The sequence below is a fragment of the Fusarium falciforme genome, chromosome 10 (assembly GCF_026873545.1).
Source record: "Fusarium falciforme chromosome 10, complete sequence".
Taxonomy (NCBI): domain Eukaryota; kingdom Fungi; phylum Ascomycota; class Sordariomycetes; order Hypocreales; family Nectriaceae; genus Fusarium; species Fusarium falciforme.
Window position 1 is genome coordinate 989,047 of NC_070553.1, and position 27,368 is coordinate 1,016,414.

General features: G+C 51.8%; 7 protein-coding genes across 7 annotated transcripts; 2 read left to right on the forward strand and 5 right to left on the reverse strand.

Moving 5' to 3' along the window:
- Positions 1-179: 179 nt before the first annotated feature.
- On the reverse strand, positions 180-2,409 carry NCS54_01219700 (Hypothetical protein; the record flags this gene model as incomplete). The annotated part of the gene is made up of 10 exons (XM_053157441.1): positions 180-326; positions 375-513; positions 565-576; positions 632-728; positions 779-1,073; positions 1,163-1,553; positions 1,602-1,679; positions 1,818-1,880; positions 1,931-2,153; positions 2,208-2,409. 10 exons carry the CDS (start codon positions 2,407-2,409, stop codon positions 180-182), a joined length of 1,647 nt encoding a protein of 548 aa, XP_053013416.1.
- Positions 2,410-5,908: 3,499 nt separating this feature from the next.
- NCS54_01219800 (Hypothetical protein) lies at positions 5,909-7,898 on the reverse strand (the record flags this gene model as incomplete). The annotated part of the gene is made up of 5 exons (XM_053157442.1): positions 5,909-7,053; positions 7,118-7,195; positions 7,252-7,353; positions 7,409-7,528; positions 7,583-7,898. 5 exons carry the CDS (start codon positions 7,896-7,898, stop codon positions 5,909-5,911), a joined length of 1,761 nt encoding a protein of 586 aa, XP_053013417.1.
- A 792-nt stretch (positions 7,899-8,690) lies between these two features.
- On the reverse strand, positions 8,691-10,629 carry NCS54_01219900 (Hypothetical protein; the record flags this gene model as incomplete). Its single annotated transcript, XM_053157443.1, has 2 exons — positions 9,651-10,629; positions 8,691-9,601 (listed from the first exon to the last, which is right to left on the reverse strand). The coding sequence occupies exons 1-2, from the start codon at positions 10,474-10,476 to the stop codon at positions 8,691-8,693; spliced, it is 1,737 nt and encodes a 578-aa protein (XP_053013418.1). The 5' UTR covers positions 10,477-10,629.
- Positions 10,630-14,827: 4,198 nt separating this feature from the next.
- NCS54_01220000 (3-hydroxy-3-methylglutaryl coenzyme A reductase) lies at positions 14,828-18,433 on the forward strand (the record flags this gene model as incomplete). The annotated part of the gene is made up of 2 exons (XM_053157444.1): positions 14,828-17,991; positions 18,043-18,433. 2 exons carry the CDS (start codon positions 14,828-14,830, stop codon positions 18,431-18,433), a joined length of 3,555 nt encoding a protein of 1,184 aa, XP_053013419.1.
- Positions 18,434-18,686: 253 nt separating this feature from the next.
- NCS54_01220100 (Isochorismatase domain-containing protein) lies at positions 18,687-19,804 on the reverse strand (the record flags this gene model as incomplete). Its single annotated transcript, XM_053157445.1, has 2 exons — positions 18,687-19,301; positions 19,622-19,804. 2 exons carry the CDS (start codon positions 19,802-19,804, stop codon positions 18,687-18,689), a joined length of 798 nt encoding a protein of 265 aa, XP_053013420.1.
- Positions 19,805-21,088: 1,284 nt separating this feature from the next.
- Positions 21,089-22,786, forward strand: NCS54_01220200 (Hypothetical protein; the record flags this gene model as incomplete). The annotated part of the gene is made up of 3 exons (XM_053157446.1): positions 21,089-21,322; positions 21,375-21,759; positions 21,807-22,786. 3 exons carry the CDS (start codon positions 21,089-21,091, stop codon positions 22,784-22,786), a joined length of 1,599 nt encoding a protein of 532 aa, XP_053013421.1.
- A 474-nt stretch (positions 22,787-23,260) lies between these two features.
- On the reverse strand, positions 23,261-23,887 carry NCS54_01220300 (N-acetyltransferase domain-containing protein; the record flags this gene model as incomplete). The annotated part of the gene is made up of 1 exon (XM_053157447.1): positions 23,261-23,887. One exon carries the CDS (start codon positions 23,885-23,887, stop codon positions 23,261-23,263), a length of 627 nt encoding a protein of 208 aa, XP_053013422.1.
- Between the last annotated feature and the right edge of the window lie 3,481 nt (positions 23,888-27,368).

Genomic DNA, 27,368 nt, shown 5'->3' on the forward strand with positions numbered 1-27,368 from the left:
AATCAGTGGACGTCGAATGTACCAAGAATAGAATTCCTGCTATGGCTTCAGATTGACAAACTGTCAGCATCCACGTCAACAATCGAATTACCTAGGTGGCTCATCCTAGACGCACATCGACCGCCATCACCCGCAAAGCAAATGCTGTGTTCACGCCTTCATGCCAGACCTTGCCTAAACTAAACAGAGGTCCTCGGCTTCTCATCACCCAGCTGGTCTACCCCTCCGTCCTGACTCAAGATATGAGCGAGACCAATCTCACGGTTAATCTCATCCATGCGCTCAGCATCGGCCTGAGCTGTGCCCTCGGAGCCAAAGATGAGATCCTGCAGCATGTCAGCATTTGCCTGGTCAACAGTTTCTGTAATACATACCATTTCCTCGAGGGATAGACGCTTCGTCTCTGGCACGAAAAAGTAGATAAAGGCGGCACCGATATAGGTCAATAGACCAAAGAGGATGTAGGTGCCGTAGGTGATGCCGTCAAGCATGTCTGGTGTGACTTGGCCGACACTGTGAAGTCTTGTGTTAGATGGGTTAAATTATCTCTTGAATTTGACTTACATAAAGTTGTTCCTGTTCATCCATGTTAGATACTTAATAGTATATGAGGCATAGGGAGGAAACTTACATCCAGTTGCTCGAGGCACCAAGCGATGTGCCATAAGGACGAGTGCTGAGAGGCCAAATCTCGGCAATTATGATCCAAGCACAAGGACCCCAGGAGTCTATATCTGATTAGAGAGACTTCTAAGCAAAACTAATAAGTAACACTTACAGCCAAAGTGCACAACAAAGAGCCAGACCATGCAGATGGCAGCCCATCCCGCCGCTTGATGATTGTGGAAGTTGTCAATATTTTTGGCCAGTATAACAGCAATGATGATATGGCAAGTAGCCATGCCAATGGCACCGACTATGAGAACAGGCTTGCGGCCCAGACGATCGATCCACAAGACTGCTGGCACAGTTGCAATGAACATGGCAATACCCACAACACCTGTTGCAAGGAGGCTTGTGGTGTTCTCGCTCAGCCCCAGCTGACCGAAGATCTGGGGGGCATAGTAGAGGACCTAAATAGTGTTAGTTGTAGTCTTAAACAGCTATTTTAAAGGCAACTTTCGGCGTTAATTCCAGTCCACTGCTGGAAGAACATCGTAACGGTTGCGACAATAACACGCTTGAACATGGCACGTGACTGGAAGAGAGCCCTTATAGACACGAACTGGAGTTTGAAGATGTTGGACGCTGTCAGGGCTTGCAGGTGAGGGAACCGCTCTGCCAGGCTTCGTTTCTCGAACAGAGACTGAGCCTTGATCTCGAGGAACTCGAGTTCAATGAGTTCGTGGTCGGTGGGAAGGCCCCGGAGGTCGGCGAGGATCTCTCGGGCTTCGGTCTCTCTATCGTGATGGATTAGCCAACGAGGGGAGAAGGGCATCCATATCATTCCAATGAAGAGGATAAGAGCTGGAGCAAGCTGGAGGCAGATTGGTACCAGCCAAGCAGCGTCGGATTGGGTGTCGACGTGAGTGCCACCGATGTAGTTGCAGCCACTGCCTTGGTTAGCATTGTTTGGGATACCACAGAAGAGGAGCACGAACTAGTCAATCCAGAAACTGATCATGATGCCAAAGGTAATAGCTAGCTGCTGTAGAGCTACAAGGGCACCTCGTACTTCACTGTTGAGCAAAGAGTTAGCCAACATAGTTCTTTGAGCAAGGATGGCTTCTTTTGGAGACATCACTGAGACCCACAAAACCTCTTTGAGTAATGCAGCGATTATAGACAAGGAGGCGAAATCGGGGGCTCGGACTTACGGAGGAGCACATTCAGAGTTGTAAAGAGGGACGATGGTCGACAAACTACCAACTCCCATACCACTGGACAGTCTGTTAGCAGGGAAACCAAGCTCGCTTCGAGGGCTTCATACGTGATAAAACGGCCTGCGAGGATAGAGTCATGGCCGGCTTCAACTGCCGTAGCTTGGATGATAACACCCAGCATAAAGACAGTTGTGGCAATCAGAATACCGTACTTTCGGGAGCACAGCTCAGCAATGGCTCCAGAAAGAACAGCACCAAGCCAAGCACCAAGCTCAAGAATGGCCGTGAGCCAGCCTTTCTTGGTCGTGTTCTCAACGTAGTCGCCCATATCTGCAGCAGGTCAGGGGTTGTGGTTCGCCGAGAATCGGGGTGAGAGACACGTACGCCTTCCAAACGACGCCATGGTCAGGATACCCGAAAACATTCCCTGGTTGTAGCCGTAAAGAATACCGCCAATGCACGCAAAGGCTGCAATTCGAAAGACTTTGAAGTTCTTGATGAGAGCTCGGGCACCGCTGGCGCCCATGAGGGCCTGACGTCGCTGGAGGGCCACATCGTAGGTGGTTGTAGCCTTGGCTGCGCCCATCTTGGATGCTTGAAGTGATAGCTGAGGTTGCTCTTCAATTGATGTAAGGGAAGCTTGACGAATTCAGGCAGAGTCCCAGATAAAGAGTCCCCGGACGTCATCCATTATATGCACGAAGCATCATGACCGGGATGCACACGCCTCACCGTTTAAACGGCAGTTAACAAGGCTTCCCTACGACCGCATGTAGGATTCGGTTGCATCCAACTCTCAATTCAGGCTCAATACAAATGCCAACGTCCGCTCCAATCAAGCTTTGCGAAAAAGTAGCATCAGACGGTTCGGCACCGAGCGTCGACCGCCGATCTCATGCGGAGACGCACAACCTCCATGGGGCCCCCGCACAGGTAGACGTCGATCAGCTCAGGTCAGCATAGCCGGATCCCCAGGTGATCAGAGTGTATTTATCCGCTGTTGGATGGTTGCTGGGGTCTCTTTTCCGTGGATGTAACCGAACCCATGCTCTGACGTTACGTTGGAGTCGAAGCGTCGGGGGAACGCAAGTATGCATCCACTGGACAAGTCAAAGTGCTGGGAATGAAGATGCCTAAATGCTTGATCCTTGGGGAAATCGAACTGCAGGTTAGCTGGTAAAGTCGACAGTCATGTAAGCTTGCTTGGGTCTGGGCTTGGCAGGTGAGGAGTTCGAGATCGCAGGTAAACGCTGAGATGTTAACGAATCATGGAATGTCCTAAGATTCGCTACCTTGTTATGTTACTTTTGAAATTGAGGAAGCTCCGTGAAAACTCTCTCGCCAGCATTTCAGTGAATATCAACATCAAGCTGGGCAATGATGCTCATCCTGACCAGTGAGACAGTCCAGGAGGCAGGTGCTCCTTGAGCTTCTCAAACCCCGGTACTACAGTCCCCCGGGAAGATTCTAATTCTGCGATCGCATGCCCATATTCAAACTCAAGGAGTTGATCTGTTGTGTTGCTTAGTCTTTGATTGTAGACTATATCGAGGTCCCTGTTACGCTCGTGCTAGTCGTGCTCTCAAGCCAAGGCTCTCAGAGTTTCTTTCGCCCGGTAGCTTCCCATTCGTTCGTTTCCTCATTTAATGATCGGAGCAGTTCTCGGTCGCCTTTGGTACTGCTGGCCTTCGTTTGGGCCCTTATCGTTAGTCCACGATGGACACGGGAGGATGGGTTTCGGTGACGGAGGAGTGTTCGGAGACTTGAAAAACGCGTGCGAGTCAATGGCAGGATGGTAAATAAAGTATCAACCTCTGTTTCCGCCGGTCGGGGATTGTTCGGGGTCGTAACGCATCATCTCGGTTCTCGTGCCCATGTCGGCCGAGAGATGGCCCGAAACCAACAGTCGGTTGCGACTTTGCAGGGACAAGCTCCGAATCGGCCCTATTTCCCCAGCCTGGGCACCATGTCTGTCACAGGATGAATCTGCTGATTCTGGGCGCTTATAAACCGGGATAGAATATGGAGTAGCTAAAGCCAAAGCTGAGCCTGGTTAATATTGGGGAGAAAGAAGAGTTTGAACAGCTTATATCAAAGAAGCGGTAATCCCTTTGCTTGGTTCGCATTCGGAAGCTCGAGCCCATGTCATTTATCTTCGAGTTAGCAATACTATGCGATGCTTGAAGCCAAATCAACACACCTAGCACTCCCCGAAGGCTCGTAAACGGTTGTCCCGCCCAGAATTCACTGCCTTTTGGTTTGTACGTCGGAAAGGGACCTGCTGTCGGTCGGAGGTATCTTTCGTGGACTGGCGACTCGCGTGTGATTAGTGTCAAGGCTAGCCACTACAAATCGCGTACGCAGATGCTGTTCTCTCTTTTTACGAACGTGGAATTTCAGGTATGCTCGACTTTGTCGTTCCGAACTGTTGCGCTGTCAGCAATCGACTCCTGGCTGGTTTAACATGCTGCACCTGAAGACCACATTGAGCAAGGCCTCTATGAATCTTTGGGAATGTCTTTCACATGGAAGATAGGGAGCAAAGTGCGACCAGTCTTATCAAGGCAAGATTGAAAAGAAGGAACGGTAGGGGGGGGGGAAGAGCAGTCGCTGTCGTGATACCGAGATTTGGGGCGACATTTCGAGACCTGTGTTGTTTTCAGGAGCAAACAAGAGATCAAAGAAAATTTCCTTTTGAGAAACGAGAGCCGCAAACGTACCCACCATTCCCCGAATCGAATCGCATGATGGAAAGTGCATGCCTCGCCCCTGACTGTCGAAAAACTCGAATATCTGTTTGTGGGAGAATCCTGAACCTCGGCATCTCGACCTTCACCTGCCCAAAGATGCAGACTCAAACTCTCGGCGCGGCCCTCGTCCCGCGGCAGTGACTTGGAGGCCTCAAAATCGTGAATGACGATGTACAGAACTCGAATGTTCGAAAAGCGAGGGTGTCGGCTCTGGAAACCAGAGTCGCCGGTCTCGGGCCAAGGAGAGCCGCCCTTTTCTTAGCCGTTTCAAAGACAGCCACCTGTTTCTTCATCCGGTCGTAGCCAGGAGATGACATCGTCGTCGGTCATGAGCGCCATTCTCGGGATATGGATGGTTCTGGCTGGTTCAGTGGGAATCTCGGCTCGCTAGGATTTGGGGCTGGAGGGTCTGCCTACCTAAGGAAGTGAGCTCGACGGTCGAATTTGGCGCCAATGAATGGCCCTTGGTGACCACGCTGGGGATCACGAGAGGTTGAATCAAACCAAACATAATTTCTTCATCCAAAAAGTCAAGCAAGCATGTATGAATCATCGATGTCTCATGTCAAGGTGGCTCGCCGCTGGCAGTGCTCCATCACTTATATACCACTTCACAGCAGACGAAACTAAGATAAGGCGTTTGTCTCGGCCACTTGAGTTATAAAATTCCTAATAATCGAAAATAAAATATGGCGAGACACTCGATCGCCAAATGGTTAGCCATATAACAAAAGATGATCAAAAGAACAAAGACTTCACCGTGGCTAATCTTAAGTAAGAAAAATCAGTCATTATGAACATAGACGTAGCAAGGTGTTATTTAACTTGCTTCGTCTTGGCACATTGACATCAAGTAGCATCATGTAAAATCAGGTATCCCTCAAAATGTCACTTTATTATCTCGTCTTGCCCCTACTTAACCACCAAAGCCAACCACCCCCTCTCGTCCACCCTAACCACGCATGACGTTGCGGCAGTCCATGCACACACTGAAGCCGCAGCCTCGGCACACCATCTGGAAACGCCCCAAGTAGACGCCGCACCTGCTACAGGTGCCTGCCCCCTTTCGAGTATCCCACTCGAAATGGGGGCAGCCCGAACCGCTGGGAACGGGACGGGGGCCGGGGCGGCTGGGTCGCCAAGGGGCGACAGTGGTGGTGGTGGTGGTGGTGCCACAAGGGCACACGGCTAAAGTCAACGTTAGCTAAGTCAAAATACAAGATAGAACGAACACAAATTACCCTCTGACTGGCCGAGGAGACGTCTGCAGTGCTGGCACTGCTTCCGCCCTTCCCGGCGGCCGTCCCTCACCAACTGCTGCTTCGGCCGGTCCTCCTACGGACCGACCTTGGCAGCAGGCGGCAAGATCCGAGCCGCGCGGGTTGCCCTCGCCGACAACGGCAAGCCAAGCTTCTTCTCCATGAACGCCTCGAGGACGTCCTTGTCGAAGATGGTCGAGTTGACGTCGACCGGCACTGGCTTGCCGCAGCAGAGAGGCGGGAAGTGGGACGAGTCTCCGCCAACAGAAGACTCGACGATCCGGCCAAGACACTGGGGGCAGTAGTAGTGGCCGCACGGGCAAAGCACGACAGACTCTTCGCAGTCGTTTCCGCAGGAGTGGCAGTAGACGTTCTCCTTGTCGGGATCGGTCTCTGCGTTGGCGCCACGGAGTCGGACATTGTCTTCGGGTCGAGGGTTGGCGAAGGGCGCAAAGCGAGAAGACGAAGGCTGAGGGCGAAAAAGCCGAGAAGAAGAGGTCTCAGGTCGAAGAATAGTGCCGCTAGAACGAACAGAGGTCTCGGTACAAGAAGATTCCGGAGGAGAAGACTGAGAATAAGAAGAAGACGTCTCGGAATGAATAGAAAAGGTCTCAGGTCGACGAAGAGTGGTGTCAGGACAAAAAGACTGAGTGTGGCGAGAAGGTGTTCCAGGTCGAAGAAAACCAGAAGTCCGAGAATGAAGAGAAGCGGTCTCAGGGCGAGAAGGCTGGGAAGGAATAGAAGATGATCCAGAGATAAGAAAGCCAGAAGAGACAGAACGAAGAGGGTTGACAGGGAGAGAAGGCTGAGAACGAAGAGTACGAGTCTGCTGAGCTTGAAGAGAAGACTTTCCGGAGAGAGTAGAATCAGAGGCCATAGAACGAAGAGAAGAATCCTCGGGCTGAGTTTGAGGACGGAAGGTGACAGTGTTCTCAAACGAAATCAGATCTTCCTCGTCGTTGTCCTGGTGAATGACAACAGACTGAGAGCGTCGAGCAGGAGCACCAACGACTTGGGTAAGGCCACAGACGGTACGGCGGCGGTCGTTAGCTTCCACGGGGAGGTTGGAGAGTGGATCACGACGGCGAGCTTCGGCCGCGATGCGATGGGCTTCTCCTAGGTTGAGGATCTTGAAGGGTTTCTTGTCGCGAGGGAGGTTCTTGAGAGTTCTCTGCCGATAGGAGATGAATTTATCGTCACGGGAGAGATTAGTGTAGATGTCTTTATGAAACAGGATTAGCTTGTGCTTCTCTTGAGGTCTTGAGGGTTTGGGAGTAGTGTTTACCTGTGAGGCGAGCAACAGAAGGCTTGGGCTTCCGGTCAAGGGCCTTTCCATCGTCACGATAGATATCACTGTCTTCTTCTTTGTCAAACAGAGTTAGCCAGTACTTCTTTGAACAGGTACGAGGTGGTGCTTACCTGTCACGGGCGCAGGAACGGGAGCAACAGTACGGGCAGGACAAGCCTTGGGCTGCCGGTTGATGGTCGTTTCGTCGTCACGATAGAGGCATACACCGTCGTCTATGTCAAACAGAGTTAGCTGATGTTTGTCTCGAGGGTTGGGGGTGGTGTTTACCCGTCACGGGCGCAGGAGAAGCAGCGGCAGCTGGGGTAGGAGAAGCCTCGGGCCGCCGGTTGATGGTGACGCCATCATCCCGGTAGAGATCATCGTCATCTTCTCTGTGATCATCGTCTTCTACGTGAAGCAAGGTCAGCCTGAGTGTCTCGTGGGTTTGGAGGTGTTGTTTACCCGTGACGGGCGCAGGAGAAGGCTTGGGAGCATTGCCAGCAGCGTCAACAACGAGCCCTTTCTCGCCGGCAGTCTCTTGAGAAGGTTGATCGACGACAGAAGGACCGAGAGTATCCTGATAGAGATCACAAAGGCGACCTGTGTGAGTAGAAGTGCCCGAGGGCAAAGCGGTGCTCTCCTCAGGAGCAGTCCGATCAGCAAGCACCTCGGCAGAAGCACGCTGACGCCTCTTCTCCTTCAAAGCATCATCCACTTCAAGCTCCTCGATCAGCAGCTTGATTGCCAGCTGGTGAGACAAACTCTCCTCGTCATCCATGGTTGCTGTGGTGTTGTGTTTGGTCGTACCGTGAATGCGCGAGGAAGAAAGGCGTGGGAGGGGGGGAGGAAAAGGTGTGGGTGCAGAAGAATGAAAAACAAAATGGATGGGAGGGGGTGTGTGTGAATCACTGGGCCTGCGGCAACATGACTTGGGAGGGGAATTTGCCAGTTGACTTGACAGTGTTTGCAAGTGTCAAACGAGGGGAGAGGCTTTGTAGTCATTATGTCTAGACGAAAGATATTAATGGTCAACATCTAACTTTGAAACTGAATATTTTTCATCGCAACTTGAAATGATAGAAAAAAAGAAATAGAGATTAGAATATTAGATGTTTGAATTTTTCTATTATCCCAACTATTGAACCTCTTGCAGCTTGTTTGGCTGCTACGGTTGCATCTTCAGCAACCCAGTCAATATGCAGGCCCCCGTATCAATGCATCTCAGCGGCTAGATACAGCAGCACAGAGCCCATTTACAGCACAAGCAGCCTTGTAGAACCGTCGAGAATCCTGTCACAGAGAATTTGAGTAAGTCAAAGCCCGATGCATTGGCATTCTTGGTCATCTAGTAATACAGAACAAAAAAACGACAAAATACCTCCCCGAAACCAACCCTCAAACCCACCGTCCTGAAAGACATTTTCTCGTTCAAAGACATACCCAAAGGCAGATTCGATGCACAGAGGCAGAGTGGAAAGGTTTGTTATCCTTCAGGTCCTGGTCCGTTGCGTTGCTTTTCCTTCCCTTGCGCCGTTTCCTCCCATCCACGAGCTGACCTCTTTCGTGTTTCCTAGGTCATCATTGTCTTCAAGGCCATTCCGAGCGTCACCACCGAGTGATCTTCACCCTGTACCCCTGGGGGCTTCTTGTCAACGCCCATAAGCCCGTACACTGCGATCTGCGCGGACCGGACCGAGTACTCCATCGTAAACGTCACCTCGCGGTCGATCTCGACGAACTGACCCATCAGACCGAGGTTCTGGCTTCCTTTGGGGATCACGTCTGGTCTATCGCCCTTCTTGCGCGTCAGGAAAGGACTACCGATGAGCGGCATAAGGCAGGGGATGGTGATGGATCGCTCGAGAGTTGGGTGTAGAGGGAATGCCATTAGGTGAAGCAGCTCCGTCAGGATTTCAGCGCCTGTACATTCGAGCATGGGCTTCTTTACGTGTCGGCCTGCTTGGTCGGGGAAGAGGCCGTACCCCCAGAACACAAAGACATCGTCAGGCTGGTCCTTGATGTGTGGTTGCTGGGGGATCGTGAGCGACAGCATCCAGGGACAGTCGCGGAAGGTGATCAGAGGCACGGCACCGGTGAGTGTTCCCGTCCAGGAGCGGAGGTGCTCGAAGAAGGCCGGATCGCGGAGGGTGACGGTGAAGGAGAGCCAAGTCGACTTGGAGGGACGGTCGAAGAAGGCCTCTGGGTTGCCAAAGGTCTCCGGTCGGTCCATCGCCAGCTTGTCCCAGAAGGTCCATGAGGGATCCAGCTCATGGGGAGCAGAGTCGCGGAGTTCCATTGTCGGGGGAGGCTTGTTATTTGAGCCGTAGCCCATGCCAGAGGTGAGTGAGCCCAGCGTCATGAGAACGAGGTCCGAAGGACCCAAGGCGAGATCGACGTGCTTGTTGTCTTGGTAGGTCTTGAGCGCAGTCACTCTGAACTCGGGACCGATGTCCTCAATGTCCAGTCCGCTGACCTGAATGCCTGACGATGTTAGTCCCTCATACCGCTCGAACCGAGATCCCAAACTCACCATGACGAAACTCGACATCCATTGCCTTGAGATACTGCGTCAACGGCTTAATAATAGCTTCAAAGTCCTCCTCCGGAGCCTGCTCTACCCCAGACAAGGTCCCCATGTTGGGAAACTCGTGCAAGAAGCGGTGCAGACACCTCCTGAACTCGACGGCACTGCACCAAGGATGAAACCGGTTGAGCGACGACCACAGATCCCAGAAATTGGTCTCGAAGAAGTCGGGCTCGAATAGGGCCTGGATCTCGAGCCCCTCGAGCTCTTTCTCCGTCTCGAGCACTACCCTCATCAGGTCGCACTGGTTCTTGACACTCAGGCCCATGGTGCTCACGTCGACAGCCTCCGGCTTCTCAACACCGTATTTGTCCATTACCTGCCTCACCAATCTCGTACCCGATGCGCCCAGCTTTCTCCTCGCTTGGTTGAACCGGTTCAGCTTGTCGGCAAGCGTCTCGCCCTCAATGTCGGAGGGAACCTTCTCCAGCATGCCGTACAGACAGCGATACGTAAGACTCATCTTCCTGATGGCCGACACACGATACCCAGTCTCCCATGACGGCTTGGAAAAAGTAGCCATCGATCCCCCAGCCTTGGATGACGCCTCGAGAATGTGAATGTGATCTCCCGGGACGTGAGCATCGTCAATCAGAAAGACGGCGGCAGCCAGCGACGCTATCCCACCGCCGACAAGCCACACATGAGGGCTGGGTCCATTGATGATCTCGGGGCTGCTGCCGAGGCTGGCGACATTGTTCCCGTTGCTGTTGTCCATGTCACCTGGTGTCGCCGAGCCAGGTGTACCCGTTGTAACCGCAGGATCCTCCATCTTCTCCCCGTGGTTCGTTTCGTGCCCAGGCTCTCGGTCTAACCGAGAAGGATGCTGATCGTCAGCTTTGCGACCCTTGGCGAGTTGGCGAATATGCACGTATTTGAGCCTCTCTCCCCTCTTGGGCAATTCGTCGATATCGTGAAAAGATGCCCAGTCGCAAAAGAGAAGAAAAATATCACGAGAGATGGGAAAATTTATGACTGGCCGGTTCGTCTCCCCTCACCCAAAAAGACCACACAGAGCACAAACCTCCCCCCATCAGAGCTTGTCCCCGGCCGAATTTCAAGGGAGAAACAAGTGGGCGACCAATGGGGACGCCTGTCATCACACGCATTGTCTCCCCAAGCGTTGTTCCAACACCCCAGCCTCGGCGAGACCGGTTCAGAGTCTGGCGTCATTTCCGCCCACCTAACTCGTTTGTCTCAATTTTGACTTTCTCTGGCTATTCCTTATCTCTACTAAACTCGACTGTGGCCTTTGAACCGACAGAAAAATTGCAAAGACCCAGAGGGGAGCAATCGTACGATGTTGGACAGCGGACAGCTTGGCGTGGCACCGGGTGGATCGCCCGTCCATCGGAAGCGGGCCGCTGCGTAGGTTGCGGAGGGCCGAGGCATGAAGCTCCGGAGCTGTTTGATCGGTGTTGTGCATTGCTTCTTGATCGTACAGACGGGGACTCGCAGTGAGAGAAGCAAACTGCACTGCAGAGAAGCATCTCGTAGACGTACAAATAGCCGTCTTGCTTGCCTCCCTTTGCTACCAATCTCTACGCCTCGTCACGAAATCTCTTCACTTGCCAACGCAATGGGCCAATGCGCATAGGCCTCGACCTGGCCTGCGGTGTGTCGTCGAGTTAGCGGGGCCCTCAACGGAAGGCCTCTCTTATCAAGGTTGAAAGATTGGACAAAAGACAAGCTGCATCCATCCACAAATGCACTCATCAGGCTGCTCTTTCATCTGAGACCAAACCCTTTGCTAACCGCCCAATATCAACAGTTGTAATGCTCCATCGAGGACAACTTGAGAGTCGAGAATGATATGATGCCCCGTCACACCGGTCCTCAGGGTCCTTGACGGCCCCGCAAAGTGCTATCCGGAGGGTGGACCTCCAACGGCTGGGTCAGGGTTCCTTGGAGGAGCAGAGCGTGAGATGGGGATTTCTTGCATCATGACACCATGGGAAAGTTGAACCTCTCAAATCAGCATCATGGAAGAGGAAAAGCACGGCCGTCAAACTCTTTCCCTAGATCCGGGTGGTTTGCCGGTCACTTGTCTCAATGTCACATCATCAGCCGAGCCGTGGATTGCCGGCATACGGAACGGATGGATGCGCTGCTTGTTTCAAGAAGCCGCATTGTGCTCGCCTATTACTGCTGCTGCATGTTTGCGATACCACCTCGCGGGTATTGTTTCATATTCCACCTGCGGGAGATCACGCATGCTCCAGAGGGCATTCAAAACGTGGCCGCCAGGGTCTTACGGAGGCAGCCGGATTCCGAGCGGTTTTGCTGACGGGAATAAAGTCTGTGATGGAGACTCGTCAAGAGAGGTCACCGTGAGAGCTTCACCGAGGAGGGTCTTGGGGCGGTCAATTATTTACACGAAGAAACAGCTGGCAGGCTTAAGCGAACTCCATGTCAGATCTTGGTCATTGGAGATTTACCAGGTCGAGCGAGATGACCTGAATTTGCCCTACCGGGCTTGGCCAAATTGCCTTGACGAGGACCCTGTTGAGATCCTCGCCGACGGTGCAAAACCTGTTTCCTTCCCCAGCAATAGCCAGTCGCTTGCTGCCGATGAGCCTTGTCTTGGGGTTTCGAGACGCGGTTGAGGTTGATCGTTGCAGATCCTTGGCTGGGCTCTCACGACAAAAAAATTAAACAGAACTGAAATTGACCCCAAAATGTCTCGGCCACTGCCAGCAGCCGCAACCCGCAAGACCCGGAGTGCGTGCGGCTCGGCATCATCAGCCAAGGATCCAGCTCCTTTTTTTCCTTCAATCCCACTTTGAACAAACCCTCATCCGTACAGCCGTTCATCAGCAAAGCTCCGGTTCTTTACTCTTCTGAGACGCAGCCGCAGCCCCAAATGCCGAAGTCGCAGGTCCTCCCACGCTCTTAACCCCCACCGAGGTGGTCTAGCGCTGGACGAACTTGGACTTTGAAGCCGTGCTGATGCCCGTCCGTGATGGCGGCAGTCCAGTGACTGATTGATAAGGAGTGGGCCGCGGGCGACGGCGTCCGGGACGGTCTGAAACGGTTACGTACAGAATGTAGCGAGACCCATCGCGGACAGAGCCGGCGACGATTCCCGGAGGATGGGGGTGATGAGGTTTGAGAAGTGTCCCTTATGATGAATTGCGTATCCAATGTTGTTGCAACAGGTAGACAAGCTGTGTCTCTGCCAACCAACAAGGCATTGTCTGTACCTACGTATCCGTATAAGCAAGCAAGCGCTTAACAGTCTTGATATCAGAAACCAGATGGGGATCGGCATCAAGAGGGCATTTCGGCTTTGGTGTGGATGATCTGGGATACCCCTGGCTTGGCTTCACGCTGGACCCCCAGCTTCGCATTGGGTCCTTGACTTTTTTTTTTACCACAGGCCCGCCACCCTCAAGACGTGTCCCATCGACCTTGGAAGCATTGCCAGCGGCTGCGCCTCAGGTAATCATCAAAAGAGGGCAAAAAACCTGGTCGAGCTGGACATTACGCGTGCACAATGTCAGAAACGGGTTCACGACTGCGGCCTGCGAAGACGTGTTGATGCAGCTATCCATATGTAATCACCTTGAGGCGTATTCGGGTTTTTCGCGTTGACGATTACGAGAACGTGTTTGGAGGGGGGCACGGATAGATTAGTTAGCCTATTGCCGATGAAACGGAACAATTCTAAGGGACAATCGCAAGCCCTCGCCTCGGGCAAGCTAATGACAGCAGGGCAAACGCTTTGGCGACATTTGGAGCTATCAAAGGTGTTGTCCACGTGCAGGGCATGTCATCGAGTAGGCCGCTACAAAGGAAGACGTCTCATGACGGGCATACCCGTGATGCAAGGGCTCACAGTGTTGCAGCGACAGAGGCTCTTTCTGGCCCGTGTAAAAGAACAATATCATCAAGAACATCAGCAGAGCAAAACCACTGATATATACATTCCTCCCAACCCTCGAGATATCACTCGAAGCTCTGATGAATCTCAACTTCTTGCATTTGGCCCCACCCCATTGAGAAGATCCCCCCCGGTAATAACCCACGCGGTTGGTGCGCCACACCAACCTTGGAACCGACATCAAAGGGCGCTAAAAATGCCGCCTGCCAGCGGCGGTCTTTCAACGGGGGGGAGCGTCACAGCGTGGCATCCACCATCCTTTTTCCATCAGGCACACAAAAAGAGAGAGGGAGCTGGGGGAGCGAGATGAGACAGGGTCAGGGTGCTTGCATCGGCAATTAGCCAAAGAAAGACGAGAAAAAAAATTGAGAAAAAAAAATTCAAGCTCGTGCTTTGCAGAGTCAACAAAGATATTTTTTCCAAGATTTTTCTTGTATTTATTTACTTTTTTTCTTGTATCTTTGCCCGTCCTCTACGTGCACCTAATTTCAACAAAAAGGCGCCGCCTGTCAACGGACCATAACGCCCCAATTGCTCCTTCCTCTCGCCAATTTCTTTTTTTTTCCCTCTCTCGGCCCCCCGCTCAACCTCCGACCCGGCTTCCTCCTCCATCCTCCACCATCTTGGGCCGCTTCCGCTCCCTCCCCTCCACTTGTTCCGGTCTGGTTCGGGTCCCCAATTATTTTCTGTGAGCTTAGCTTCCCGCTGTTCACATTCTCTCTTATCCCTCCACACCCTCCCACCCCCTTTTACCGCCTTCTTTCCCTCCCCAACCCTCCTACGATCCTCATCCTCCTTCACCTCCATCTTGGTCTCGCTCTCTCTCTGTGCGTAGGCTACGGACCAGCAATTGGCTTTGTTTGTCCCTTTTATCGCCCGCTTTCTGTGGCCCAGGCCTCAACGCCTTGCCCCTCCTGCGCGTTTAGTCGCCCAGAAAACGTTGAAGCATTGTGTGCTGCCTCCGCCTCGGTGAACTTTTCGTCCGCCTCAGGACCTCACCCGCCCTAGCAACGTAAGTATCCCCCTCAGCCTCCTCTCCCGTCGTCATCTGTTGCCTCGGTTCAATCATGTGCCCTCCTGGTTGCCCTCAATGGCTCCGTCAAATATCTAGCCGTGCCCCAGACCGTCCATCTTGGCCCCGGACTTACACCTGCGCTTAGACCAACCAGCTCAAAACGCACCAGACATTCAATGTGGTAGACGACATCGACGGGTCACCTCTCATCACTCCGAAACCATCATGGCTTCCTTCCTCCCGCGTCGCTTTCGCGGCGAGACTCAGGTCACCGAAAAGACGACGCCGTCCTGGGCCTCCAAGCGCCTCACTCCTATCGCCCAGTACCTCGCTCGACGCGCCTGTTCCCACCCCATACATACCGTCGTCCTTGTCGCCGTCCTTGCGAGCACCTCATACGTCGGCTTTCTTCAAGAAAACTTCTTCAACGTCGATGTTGACACCACCGCTGTGGGCAAGGCCGATTGGTCTTCTCTAGTCGAGGGTAGCCGCGTCCTGCGCGCCGGCCCAGAGACCGCCTGGAAGTGGAAGGGCGTTGAGCAAGATGTTGACGTTGCTGGTGCCGATGCCGACCACCTCGCTCTCCTGACCCTCGTGTTCCCCGACACTCTATCTACCGACTCGCCTAGCACTGCGCCTCGATCTCACCACGTTCCTGTTCCTCAGAACCTGTCCATCAGGCAACTCCCGTCTACCGAGAACCCCTTTACCACCTACTCCCAGGACAGCATCCTCGCCTACTCTCTCCCCTACGCCGAGGGCCCCGAGTTCCTTGCTGCCACCCAGGAGATTCCCAATGAGGATTCGGAGGAGACCGAGACGGAACATGGCCGCGAGAAGAAGACCTGGATCATGAAGGCTGCCAAGGTCAACACCCGTAACAGCATTGTTCAGTGGGCCAGCAACGCCTGGACCGAGTTCCTCGATCTTCTCAAGAACGCCGAGACCCTCGACATTGTTATTATGCTCCTGGGCTACATTGCCATGCACCTGACCTTTGTCTCACTCTTCCTCTCGATGCGTCGCATGGGTTCCAAGTTCTGGCTCGGTGTATGCACCATCTTCTCCTCGGTCTTTGCTTTCCTCTTCGGTCTGGCTGTTACCACCAAGCTGGGTGTCCCCATCAGCGTTATTCTGCTGTCTGAGGGTCTTCCCTTCCTGGTTGTCACTATTGGCTTCGAGAAGAACATTGTCCTGACCCGCGCCGTCATGTCTCATGCCATTGAGCACCGACGCACGCAGGCCAAGAGCTCCAAGTCTGGCAAGCGATCCCCCGAGCGCTCTATGCAAAACGTCATCCAGTACGCTGTCCAGGCAGCCATCAAGGACAAGGGTTTCGAGATTATGCTCGACTACGCCATCGAGATTGTCATTCTCGTCGTCGGTGCTGCCTCTGGCGTGCAGGGTGGTCTCCAGCACTTCTGCTTCCTTGCTGCCTGGATCTTATTCTTTGATTGCATCCTGCTCTTCACCTTCTACACTGCCATTCTCAGCATTAAGCTCGAGATCAACCGTATCAAGCGCCACGTCGACATGCGCATGGCTCTCGAGGACGATGGCGTCAGCCGTCGTGTTGCCGAGACCGTTGCCAAGAGCGAGGACTGGCCCCGTGTCAACGGCAACGCCAAGGACACTTCCCTCTTTGGCCGTGAGAGCAGCAGCATTCCCAAGTTCAAGGTCCTCATGGTCCTCGGCTTCCTCCTCGTCAACGCTGTCAACCTCGGCTCGATTCCCTTCCGCAACCCCAGCTCCCTGTCCAACATCCGTACCTGGGCTAGCAGCTTTGGCGGAGTGGCTTCGCCCATGTCCGTTGACCCTTTCAAGGTTGCCTCCAACGGCCTGGACGCCATCCTGGCTGACGCCAAGGCCAACAACCGACCCACCCTCGTCACTGTCCTCACCCCAATCAAGTACGAGCTCGAGTATCCTTCCATCCACTACGCCCTGGCGTCTTCTCTCAACGGAAGCGGCCCTGAGGTTGAGGAGGGATTCCACCCCTTCCAGCGATATGGCCTCGGCGGTCGCATGGTCGGCGGTCTGCTCAAGAGTCTGGAGGATCCAGTTCTCTCCAAGTGGATTGTCGTCGCCCTCGCTCTCAGTGTCGCTCTGAACGGCTACCTCTTCAACGTCGCTCGATGGGGTATCAAGGACCCCAATGACCCCGAACACCACATTGACCGAAACGAGCTCGCGCGCGCCCAGCAGTTCAACGACACCAGCTCGACCACCCTCCCTCTGGGCGAATACGTTCCTCCCACTCCCCAGCGCACCGAGCCCAGCACCCCCGCCGTTACCGACGATGAGGCCGACGGCCTGCACATGACCAAGGCTCGACCCGCCAACCTGCCCAAGCGAAGCAACGAGGAGCTCGAGAAGCTGTTGGCCGAGAAGCGAGTGCGCGAGATGAACGATGAAGAGGTTGTTTCTCTGTCAATGCGCGGCAAGATCCCTGGTTATGCTCTGGAAAAGACTCTGGGCGACTTTACACGTGCTGTCAAGATTCGACGTACCATCATCTCCCGAACCAAGGCCACGACCGACCTGACTCACACCCTCGAGCGATCCAAGCTACCTTACGAGAACTACAACTGGGAGCGCGTGTTTGGTGCTTGCTGCGAGAACGTCATTGGATACATGCCCCTTCCTGTCGGTGTTGCTGGACCTCTTGTAATTGATGGCCAGAGCTACTTTATCCCCATGGCTACCACTGAAGGTGTCTTGGTTGCCAGTGCCAGTCGAGGTTGCAAGGCCATCAACTCCGGTGGCGGCGCCATCACTGTTCTCACCGCTGACGGTATGACTCGTGGACCCTGTGTTGCTTTTGAGACTCTCGAGCGTGCTGGTGCTGCCAAGCTTTGGCTCGACTCTGAGGCCGGCCAGACCACGATGAAGAAGGCTTTCAACTCTACCAGCCGATTCGCCCGTCTCCAGTCGATGAAGACTGCGCTTGCTGGTACCAACCTGTTTATCCGATTCAAGACGACTACCGGTGACGCCATGGGTATGAACATGATTTCCAAGGGTGTCGAGCACGCTCTCAGTGTCATGTCTACGGATGGAGGCTTCGACGATATGCAGATTATCTCCGTGTCAGGCAACTACTGCACGGACAAGAAGCCCGCTGCTCTGAACTGGATTGACGGCCGAGGCAAGGGAGTTGTTGCTGAGGCCATCATCCCTGGTGAGGTTGTCCGCAGTGTTCTCAAGAGTGATGTCGACTCTCTGGTTGAGCTCAACGTGACCAAGAACTTGGTCGGTTCGGCCATGGCTGGTTCCGTCGGTGGATTCAACGCCCACGCTGCCAACATGGTGGCTGCCATCTTCCTTGCCACCGGTCAGGACCCTGCTCAGGTTGTTGAGAGTGCCAACTGTATCACCATCATGAAGAAGTAAGTGTTTTAGTCACATATCACCAGAATCATGCTAACCAACTGTCACAGCCTGAACGGAGCTCTCCAGATTTCCGTGTCCATGCCCTCGCTTGAGGTTGGAACCCTGGGTGGTGGTACCATTCTTGAGCCTCAGGGCTCCATGCTCGACATCCTCGGTGTCAGGGGATCTCACCCCACAAACCCTGGAGACAATGCCCGACGCCTGGCCCGCATCATCGCCGCGGCTGTGCTCGCTGGTGAACTGTCTCTGTGCAGTGCCCTCGCCGCTGGTCACCTGGTGCGAGCGCACATGCAGCACAACCGAAGTGCGGCCCCCTCTCGCAGCACGACTCCGGCTCCTCCCATGACGCCGATTTCCCTGGCCATGACCAACGCCCAGGAGCGTTCTGCCTCAACGACATCGATGAGCGCAGCCGCCATCCAGCGATCAAAGAGGTAAAGATGATGAAGTGTTTGACGGAGCATTTGGCGGGTTGGTGTCAAAATTCATAGATGTTGCTTGTAGGGCACATCGTCTTGGTTGGTGAAGGTCACAGCATGGAGTTTTCGCATTATGGGACATTCTGGAAAGGTCACGCATAGCGTACATATACATACACTACACGTAAAAGATATAACAACAACAACAGGTGGATTAAGTTCCGCTTTAAAAAATGCATTTTAATCCTCTTTTGTACTTGTCGATCTGGTGTTTAAGTGAATGTCTTTACTCTAGCAACAGCCTCGCCGTCCATGGATGTGAACTTGATGCCCTTCTTCTCCATCTCCCTCTTGGACTCTTCCCACGTGTCCTGCATGACAGGCCTTGTACCCTCTTCCACGATCCAAGTCTGATATCCCTCGTCAACAGCATGCTCCGCTGTAGCCTTGACGCAATAATCACCCGCCAGACCAACAACGTAAACATCAGTAACCTCCTGCTCGTGAAGCATGCCCGCCAACCCACTGTCACTCAACCGAAACGGATCATAAAAAGCACTATACATCTCTACCCTCTCATCCTGTCCCTTCTCAATAACAGCATGCACCCTCGAGACATCCAGCTCAGGGACCAGCTCCGCGCCCTCGGTACCCTGGACGCAGTGCGTCGGCCAGAGTGTCGTCTCGTATGTGCGCGAGGGATCGTGGGGGTGGGTGATGACGGTGGAGGATGTGTAGGGTTCCGCGGAGGGGTGGTTGGATGCGAAGGAGATGTGTGTTGGCGGGTGGAAGTCTTTTGTTGCGAGGATGAGGGGGAAGGGGAGGGAGGTTAGGATGTTGATTGGGGTGGCGATGGAGCGGCCTTCTGGGACCGGGAGGGAGCCGTTCTATAAGAGTTAGTCCTGAATGTGAGGGTATTTTGAGAGAAGTGAGGAGCTCAATTGCGTGTTGAGAGTCGTATCACAGGTTCATGTCAAGATTGGGTTCGTGAGTCAAGGAAGTGGAATGTGAATAGAGATGCTCTCGTCATCGCCGGGCGGGCTTGAGTAAGATGCGCAATTTTGTCGCATCATCATCCCTCCGAGAAAATGAAAAATCACGGTTCGTGCAGTTGCAATTTCGGGTGAACGAGAGGACTCCTTGGTCGACTTCAACTTCACCATCTCACCCAGGTAGCATGTGACAGAGACAAAAAGAGGCAACTCACTGGTGGGCAAAAATCCTCCTGAAAGTCCACAATAATGAGGGCCGGCTTGAATTGTTTCTCGTATGCCATTCTGAGGTTCAGTAGTGACGTTCTATAGGTGGGTTGGCTGCAGGTGATGATGGAGGGGCTGTTGGGGAGTTCAAGTTGAGGGTCTCGGGATAAGCCGATAAGCGACCCCGCCATGAGGCATCACGGGACAAGAGTAGCACAGCGAGTCAAGCACAATTCTAGGCTTTGTACTGAGTACAAGGTTACCAGCACCATGAACCAAGCAAGGTTCATTCAACCAAAAAGAAAAAGTAGAGACAAACAGCAAAAAAGATGAGTTATGTTATAGGAAAAGCCCGATGCGGGGGTCGAACCCGCAACCTTGAGATCGCGTACTCATCACCTGGTTTTAAGAGGGACACTCTTTATTTTACCAAGGTGATCTAAGAGTCTCACGCTCTACCGATTGAGCTAACCGGGCTCAATCTTTGTTTGAAAATTTGCCTCAGAATGTAGTACATATTGGGCTGAATGAAAAGAATCTGCAAGTCAAAGTTTCTCTTCATGTGTGGGGCTGGGGCGTTGAGGTTTGGCTTGGTGGGTTTGGTGGGTTTTTTTGGTGGCGTGGCAGGGATACCCTTGTGTTTTAGGGCGTGATTATGTAATGGCAGGTGTCAGTTGAGCTACCCTGGACAAACATGTTGACTTCGGAGGTCATTCAATGAGGAGGAAACATGCAGCAATTGGCTTTTTAAGAATAATAGGTCGGGTCGTAGATCTCTTTATTTAGTCCCATTACGCGCTCGCATAAGCAAGTCACCAGATTGGTGTCTGCTTTTGCTTGTCAGCTTTGTCGTGCCTAGTCCTGCTCTGCTCATCTTTACCGGAAGAGGCGGAATGGCAACAGCTTGATTGACCCCAGCCAAGATATCGACATGATATGGCCTTACGATTTAATGTAGCTCGCTAAGCCCTTTACTATCTCTCTCTTTGGTCTAGAAGCTCAGGCAATCTACTCTCAGCGTGGGATGTGAAGGACACGAGTTCCATCTATGATGAATTGCTCAAAGGCTTCGTTTAAAAGAGCAACACGGACCATACGGCGAAAGAGGCAAGCATCTCACTGAATAATAACGCAAGTGCCCCCTTGTATCGTCCTCCCTTGCCACTATCCTATCCCTACGCCGCGTGAATGCCCAGTCCCTATCCACCCACTTCACATCACCTAACCGGGTACTTTACCCTGCCAGATCAATTCGAAATCTTACCCCAAGCAGAAAGACGCGCCATGATTTGTCTGCTCGAACTTCGTCAAAATCCGACCCGGTAAGCGCTAGCCTTAGCGAAGCGAGAGAGCATGGTCCGAAAAGCGCTTAACTATCCCAAGACCCTGGGTCAACTGCGGCTTCTTGTATCTACCGCTCGTTTAAATACAAGGTGTCGTCTCCCCCGCGGGTCTGTGGTTTCGTCATCTTTGTTATGGCGCCTTTACTGCTGGATCAGCTACCTAGCCTGACGAGCCCTCTGGGCATCGTCTTGGTGGTTTTGGTGACCATTGTGGTGCTTTACTTTGTCGAGAATCTCATTCATGTGCCGTATCCTCCGGGGATTCCGCTTATTCGTGAACCTGAGGGTGCTCGTCGGTTTAGTCTGCGGACGAGGTATGCCTACCTCACAGATTGCCAGGCACTCTTTCGCGAGGCATATCACGACGTTTGTCCAACCCTCGCCCAAACAAATCGACTCTACTAAGAATTTCTCTCAGTACATCAAAAAGGGAAAGCCCGTCGTCATCCCCGGCTTCGGCTTCCGAAAAGAAGTCATCCTCCCCCAAAGCTCCATGAAATGGGTCCTCTCCCAACCCGATGAAGTCCTCAACGTCACCAAAGCCTTTGCAGAGGTAAACCAGATCAGATGGAGCCTCGGACACGAAGAGATCGCCGTCGATGCATGGCAAGGCATGCTCGTCAAGAGCGATCTGAACCGCGTGCTGGAAAACATTGTCAACGCCATGAACAATGAGCTAAAGACTGTGTTTGATGAGCAGTTTGGGAAGGATACCGAGAATTGGAGGGAGATTGATCTTAGGTCAACGATTCAGATTATTGTTGCGCAGGCTGCTAGTCGGTTTACTGTTGGGCTGCCGTTGTGTAAGTTTGTTGCCTTGTTGATGTGGTGAGTTGCTGACAGGATGAAGGCCGTAACAAACATTACCTCAAGACATCTCTCAAGATCAACGACCTTCTCATTTTAAATGCTGGTCTCACTGGAGGCTTGCCTCTTGTCTTGCAGCCCATCGTCGGCACCCTTCTCAGCATCCCAACAGGCATACAATTCCGCAAACTTAAGAAGTGGTTCGTTCCTCTCTGGAAGGGGCGCATGGAAGCCGACCCAAGTGTTCCCGAGCCCCAGGATCATCTACAGATGATGCTTCGATATGGCCAGCGCGAACGCCCAGATGAGATCAACGACATGGATGTTATGACCGGGCGTCTGATTGCTCATAACTTTGGTTCAATGCATCAGACACAGATCCAAGTCACCAACCTGATTCTCAACGTGCTTGGTTCTGACGCCGAGTTCAACACCATCGCCGTCTTGCGCGATGAGATCGACCGCATCCTCGGTCCCGACGAGGACGCTCAATGGACGAAGGCTCTTGTTAACCAGATGACCCGTGCCGATAGTCTTTGCCGTGAGACTCTCCGCCTGGGTGCTTTCGGAGGAAGAGCCAACTTTCGCAAGGTCATGACGTCTGATTTCACGACCGAAGATGGCATCCCACTTCCCAAGGGTCTTATGATTTCGTTCCTCGGTCAGCCAGCCCAGACGGACGAGGAAACCATGGAAGACCCCCTCAAGTTCGACCCTTTCCGCTTCTCCCGCATGCGCGAACTTGCTGTCAGCCGTGATGAAAAGGTGCCTCTTGTGAGCATGGTGTCAACGTCGCCCGAGTTTCTCCCCTTCGGACATGGAAAACACGCTTGCCCTGGTCGGTTCTTGATTGATTTCGAGCTCAAGATGATTCTTGCGTATATGTTAAGGAATTATGATATTGCGTTCCCGAAAGAGTATGAGGGCAAGAGGCCGCCGAATGTCTGGATGGCTGAGGCCGTGTTACCGCCAGAGGGCGTTAGGATCAGGATCAGAAGAAGGACGAGTCAGCCTAGTAATTAGAAATATAGACTATGCTAGAGAGATATATGAATGGCCTGACTAGTTAATCGACTTCATCTTATTATCTAGCCTTCATATGTGGTATAATTAATTTTACCATTTTTCTTCTGAGTCTTGCAAGATCTAACCTCTGCCGAAGTAGATAGGTTGAAGCAGGCTGTATTTTATGCACGTATCTTTGAGCTCGGGGTCGTCTAACCCTGGCAGAGTAGAAACACGTAGAAACACGTAGATGAGATGGGATATCTTCCAAGGTGATTAAACACGCACATAGCATTATTATCAAACTTTCATAATATTTTTAAAAATACTTATTAGTCACAATAAAAAAAAACTCAGTCATTGACGCCTGCCAACATTAAACCCAACGCTGTAAAATACCGTACCCGCATAGCATTATCCCCGTCATTATCATCCTCTCCCAACCGAGATGGTGACATGCTGTCTGAACAGCTTTAGTCCGTATTAGGTTCCTCAAATCAACTTGACAAATGCCATCCTTGGGACTGTTTCTATTTCTCGGCATCTCGGTTCTGCATGTTGTTTCGTCAACCTTCTGCCGTTTCCCGTTGCAAACTTGGTGTACGTCAAGGTATCCATGACCCTACCCAACTTCTCGACCGCAGCTCTCTGTCTCGATTCAAACTGAAAGCCGGATTTGATAAGTACGTGACCGCTTGCCGGATTCCCCTCAAAGACTACGGCTTCCAGCCGCAGCAAGTGCTTAAAGTTTCCAAAGGCCCAGTTGGAGAAGGCAGTGACCACTTCTGTTGCGATGCCTTGATGCCAATAGTCTTCACATAACCAGTAGCCAATCTCCATGGTACGGTAGTGGATGTCGTCTCGCGGTTTGAGGCCGATGCCGCCGATGACGGCTAAGCCGTCCAGCCGGCAGATCGCAAAGTCGCGAATAGGGGATGGGACATTGGCGATGGAGATCCATTTCTTGGCATCTTCGACAGTGTATGGCTGCGGGAATGCGTTGGTCATCCATCGCGCTACTCGTGGGTTGTTTGCCGTTTTGGCGAGAGACTCAACGTCTCCTTCATTGTAAGCTCGCACCAGGCAGCTGTTGAGCTGAAGAATGGGTTTTGAGGACATTTTGGGCGTTGTAATTGCAGATATCCGCGTTGGTAGAGATGAGAGGTGCCGTGCCAGTTGCATGTACTTGTCTTGGGGCTTTATACCGAATACGCGACCGGCTGACTCACGTTTGAGCTCCGATTGCTGCTCCGGTGGCGGTGGGCGTATGACAGGAAATCAGTGGAACACACCTATTACTGACCAAGCAGATGGCGCGGGGGACGAATTGTGGTGTGACAAAAGCAGTCATTGCTTCCGATGACAGTTTTAGGCAGATTAAAGAGAGAAACAATGATACCTTGAAGGGAGGCTATCTCAACGACTGCCAGTCGCGTCATGTGGTCACAACGTTGGGAGCATATCGATCATTTAACCGCACTGTGGTCAAGCCGCCTTAATGAGTGAGCGCCAATGCCCTTCTGACTAAGGGTGTTTGCATTAGATAGCGTAGTGTCATGGAGGACCGGTATGAGCGAGCGAGATCTTGCCATCCCCTTAAGTGGAGAGCTGCAGAGTTCTTCAAGGACGTAAAGGTGAAGATGCAGCGCCTAACTAACACTTTGAGGCAATATGTCCATATGTCTAGCCGAGTATGAAGGAAGAGAGGAAAGTTTAGGTCTTGCCAGGGGAGGGAGACCTGGTTGAATGCCTAGGCTGCCTACTATAGGGGTAAGCCTTGAGAGACTTGTACCTGACCGCTGGCACCCCAAAGGGGCGACAGGCCAATACTGAGATTTGCATGACATAATGAAGAATGTGGTTATCAACATATGAGAGCGGTAAAACCCAATACCTTAAAACGCCAGTAGGTAAACACCAAGGTGGCTCTGGAGACGTCGTTGAAGCAAAGCCACCTCAAAGCAGGTATTACAACTTTCTCCTGGGACCATTGTTAACCCAGTGGAAATAGAAATAATAATTGAAGCTGACACTGTAAGTGGTTTACGTTTAGAACGGTTTACTTGAGGTCAATTCATTCTTCCTGGTAATCTGCCTCATATCTATCGGTTGATATTTAGGACCCGCAACACCGATAACTCTCAACTCAAGCGCTCAAAATAGTGCATGTCATGCTGTTTAACTCTGTTGACTTTATCTTACCAAGTACCCTATCTGAATGACTATTGAGGAACTCTCTGCTCGACTACAGAAGGGCCTGTAGCCTTTACGCTTGGCAACGCAGGCTTAATAGTCTCAACAGGGGCCGCCAATGTTGCATGAGCAGATAGTCTCTTCTTTCTCAAAAAGCTAACAAGTAGAGCAATTGTTAGCCAGTGATCAATACAAGATATCAAGAATGATTGGTGTGACTTTATGGTTGTCGGTCGGGAAATAAGGCAAAATTCAGTTCACTTATAAAACGGTAGCAAAACCTCCCAACAGAAGAGGCACTCTAAGCCCCATACTCACGCCTATAATGACGCTATTGGATACTCCGCTAGTATTTTGGTTCGAGATGCCAACGTCGTCATCGGGTGCGCTAGTTTCAGTCGAAGATGGGACAAAAGACTTTAGAGCACCTAAGGTTGCGGCCAACTTGTTCGCACTATCTCCGAATGGGATCACGCTTGCGACAGTATTATGAACCGAGTCGGGAAACTTGGCTTCGCTGTCGGTCGGAATAACTATAACATGGGTTCGGGTAGTCATGTACTTGGACGTTTTCTGAAGCGACACGGGGCAATTGGTTAAGTCTTCTAGACACGCGATAACGACAAAGGTCTCCTTAGTAGAAATCGTTATCGTCTCTATGCCAGATTGATCTTCGTCTTCATCTCTGGCTTCAAGTGCGGCGGATATTATAATAGCTTCAGCGGCCAAAGGTATGCTACGACTTCGTTAGATTGCACAAACCTCTGCCAACGTGGTATAGAAGATGGGAGTCTCAGTTTCAAGCACTGGCCCCCAAGTGGCATTCTGAATGGCAACTAAAGCTCCTCCTGCAAGCCCAACAGCTAGCTAATATCCTTCCTCAACATAAAGGCAGCAGTCGTCGTCTTCGTCCATGGAAAGGGTAACATTAGTAATGAACTCGGCGATATTGGCATATAGACCCATTTCAACGCCCACACCAACCTTTACCACGTCCTTTCCAAGAATAGTCAAGTCGTTTGATCCTACCTCAAAGCCTACTTGTACCCCTACATATAAGATAGCCTTAAACACGATACCAGCGCTCTCGACCGTGACTAATAGAAACTCGAACTCGCCACCATTACTATTGAGTGCTCTATCAGCTCAGGCTACTATATGCTCGCAGAGTCTAGACTTACTAGGCTATACTCGCAATCTCCTTAGAGAAAATGCCGAGCTCAAACACAACGCCATCATCCAGCCTAAGATAGAACCCACTGCTAATATTGATCTCCCCTTCCACGGATAGGATAAGGTTAACGGTGAAGATAACACCCACTTCCAGGTTATCGCTAACCGCAAAGCCCACAGGTATAGTAGAGGTATATAGATTAAGGGTATAAGTGGCCCTAGCCAAAAGAACCATATCGATCAGCATATATATTTCTAAACCATCAAACTAGAACTAGAGCTGGAACTCTGGGATTTCTAGAAGGTCAATATTGAAGTTAATATCTATTAGTAGTAGGTCAAAATCGTCCAAGTCTACTCCATTATCTAGCCTCATTATTACCCCATTAATATATTCCTCTACGTAATCAGTTACTTAGGTCGCCAGGCTATAGACTTCGCTTTTAACCTAGTTAGTAAAATTTTCAAATGCATTACTAATATTAAAGTCGCTATTATAAATGAACTTTATTATAGTAGTTCCTTTAATATAGCATATCACATAAGTAATTTCAATGCCTGCTAAAACTAAAGAATTTAAGCCCATATTTTGCTCGCTATATAAATAGTATCGTGGTTAAAGTCTAATGCATGAGAGAGAAATAGGGGAACTATAGGCGCACATTATAAAGGCAAGGAGTATAGCATCTTCCCAACTTTTATCCAAGGATATGCTCTTCTCCGTAGTATCTCTTTGGTATAAACCAGAGCCGGCAAAGGCTCTTCGCATGGCTTTCCATATATCGTATCCAGAAGACCCGGGCAGGCTGCGGGTACAAAGGAACGCAGAGCGTCCTAAGACGAGGAGAGTTTAAGTCAACCAAACAAGAGCAAGAAACAGAATATTAGGCAATATTATATCGGGAATCTAGTGAGGGCTATTCAGAAAATGAGGAAGCAAGACAAGAAGAGGCGAGAGGGGATCTAGCAAGATTTATGCCATTTCAGTAGCCGATTAACCCTCATTCGCAATTCTGCCTTTTGGTTCTAGGATATGCATATTGGTTCCATGTTCTGCATATTAGCTCCAAGCTTAAGGGGCAGGCAGGGGTGCGACAGGGGATTTGTGCCTCAGAGCCTGGGGCTGAAGGCTTTTCTTTGACCAGTTGGGGTAAAGCTAGGAAGTTAATGTTACAGTAATGTCACATCGGCACAAGATGCCATGTCTGTCTCAGAAAAGACCGTGTCTCATTAA